Source organism: Buceros rhinoceros, unplaced genomic scaffold (assembly GCF_000710305.1).
Source record: "Buceros rhinoceros silvestris isolate BGI_N320 unplaced genomic scaffold, ASM71030v1 scaffold22492, whole genome shotgun sequence".
Lineage (NCBI taxonomy): Eukaryota > Metazoa > Chordata > Aves > Bucerotiformes > Bucerotidae > Buceros > Buceros rhinoceros.
Genome location: NW_010397427.1, coordinates 22188 through 23908, shown reverse-complemented (window position 1 = coordinate 23908; position 1721 = coordinate 22188). Strand labels below are relative to the sequence as shown.

Here is a 1721-nt window from a genome sequence, read left to right as displayed (position 1 = left end):
ATAACGCCCGCACAAATCCTTTGTCTCTGTGTGTGCAGATAGCGGTGTGAGTGTGTCACGCACCAGATGCTGGTGTCCTGCTCTGAGGAAGAGTCTCTGCTGCCATTCCCTGAATTTGACTGTGTGGGGATCTCTCCCTGGCTTGTGGTGACCAGTGTTCCCCTACACATGCTGTTAGTGGGAACTTTGAGGATGGTCATTGTTAAGGTAGCTGGCTCTGAGCATCCCCACAGCAGCAGCTGGAGAAAAGCTGGTGCTGTGAGGTTGGTTTGAGGCACCAGCACTTACCTTTCCTTGCAAGTGTGATGTGCAGCATCAAATCGTGGTGCTCACTATGACCAGAACACTCAAACCTGGAACTGCTCTGTGCTTCCGGGTCACCGTGAGAAGTGAAATCCCAGGAGGTGCCCAGGTGCCAGCCCAGGAGGGAGCGATTCAGGGTTTGAGTCAGATAGCCAAAAGCGAGAGCCATGGCAATGCCCGTGCTAGGCTAAAGCACTGTCCTCTCTGCCAGGGTACAGGTTCTGTGGCGGGTGTCTCATCCTCTCCCCTCACACCCAGGCAGGGAGATGCTCAGTTTGAAAGCCTTTGCTGCTGTAAATAACAGTAACTCCAATAATACGGAAATGTGGGAGCTTTGTCCGTGAGCTTGCTGGAGTCAGGATTTTACATCTCTATGTGCATGAATGGCCAGAGGCCTGGAACTCTTCTAATTAGTGTGCTAACAAAGGGCAGCAGTGTGTGGCACTGGAGGTAGCTGTCTAAGGTTTGGAGGAGATGCTGATGGCAGATACCAATGTAGTTCATGTGCTAAAGCCTGTGCTGGGACAGAGCTGAGGTGGCTGCGTGCAGCGTGACTTGGTCGTGTCTGGAGAGGAGCCGCCTGTCCCACTGAGGAGCTCAGCGCTGCTGGGGGGGTCAGGGAAAACTTCAGCCAAAAGATTTACAACTGTATTTAGGCCTTAAAAAGGGGAGGGAAGGAGGAATTAATCGTGTTTATTTCTGTCTGTACCTGCTTATTTTTATCCCACAAAGCTTCAGAGCTCAGCAGAAAACCCAGCAGCAGGAGCTTCCTTCACCGCAGTGCGCTCTGAACAGAAGAGCTTGGGGGAGGCTGGTGTGTTACTGAGCAGCTGTTAAGACCCAAGCTTACACTTTCCGTGCAGCCAGTGGGTGCTTCTGTGCATCTAACACAGTCTGGAAAAGCCCAAAGACCTTTTTTGCCCACCTCTAGGTGACTGGGCAGGAATCGCTCTGTGTGTTAGAGACTGAGTCTGCCCAGTGGCAGCACAGGACAGGGGCCAGCCCAAGCAGCCCTCAGCTGCAGTGGCAGGGGTCTCACTGTAGGGAGGTGGTATTTGCCCTTGGGAAAATGAGCGGCTTCCTATTGGGTGTGTGATGGAGGGAAGGAATCTGCCAGCTGCTGTAAGAGCGTCTTGTTTCAGATCCCAAACGTGCCCTTAGTGGTTTGGGCTCCAATGGAAGCTCTCCAGTGACACGTACCACGACCTAGTGAGAATGAGAAACATCTAACTACATGACTGTCTCTCTTCTCTTCCAGGTTATCGTTGGAGTTGGTACTCCAGTAGACCAGCTATGCAGACGATCAAGTGTGTAGTTGTGGGCGATGGTGCTGTTGGCAAAACCTGTCTCCTAATTTCTTACACAACAAATAAATTCCCGTCGGAATATGTACCAACGGTAAGTGTGAGAACGGCTCC

The 1721-nt window shown here is 51.9% G+C and overlaps 1 protein-coding gene across 2 annotated transcripts in view; it reads left to right on the top strand.

Moving 5' to 3' along the window:
• Nucleotides 1–1559: 1559 nt before the first annotated feature.
• The window catches only part of CDC42 (cell division cycle 42), a 13535-nt gene continuing 13373 nt past the window's right edge, over nt 1560–1721 (top strand). For both annotated transcript variants that reach the window (XM_010146260.1, XM_010146261.1), the window contains exon 1: nt 1560–1701. In XM_010146260.1, coding sequence (XP_010144562.1) covers nt 1597–1701 — 105 coding nt within the window. In that variant the 5' untranslated portion in view covers nt 1560–1596. The remainder of the gene's footprint in view (nt 1702–1721) is intronic.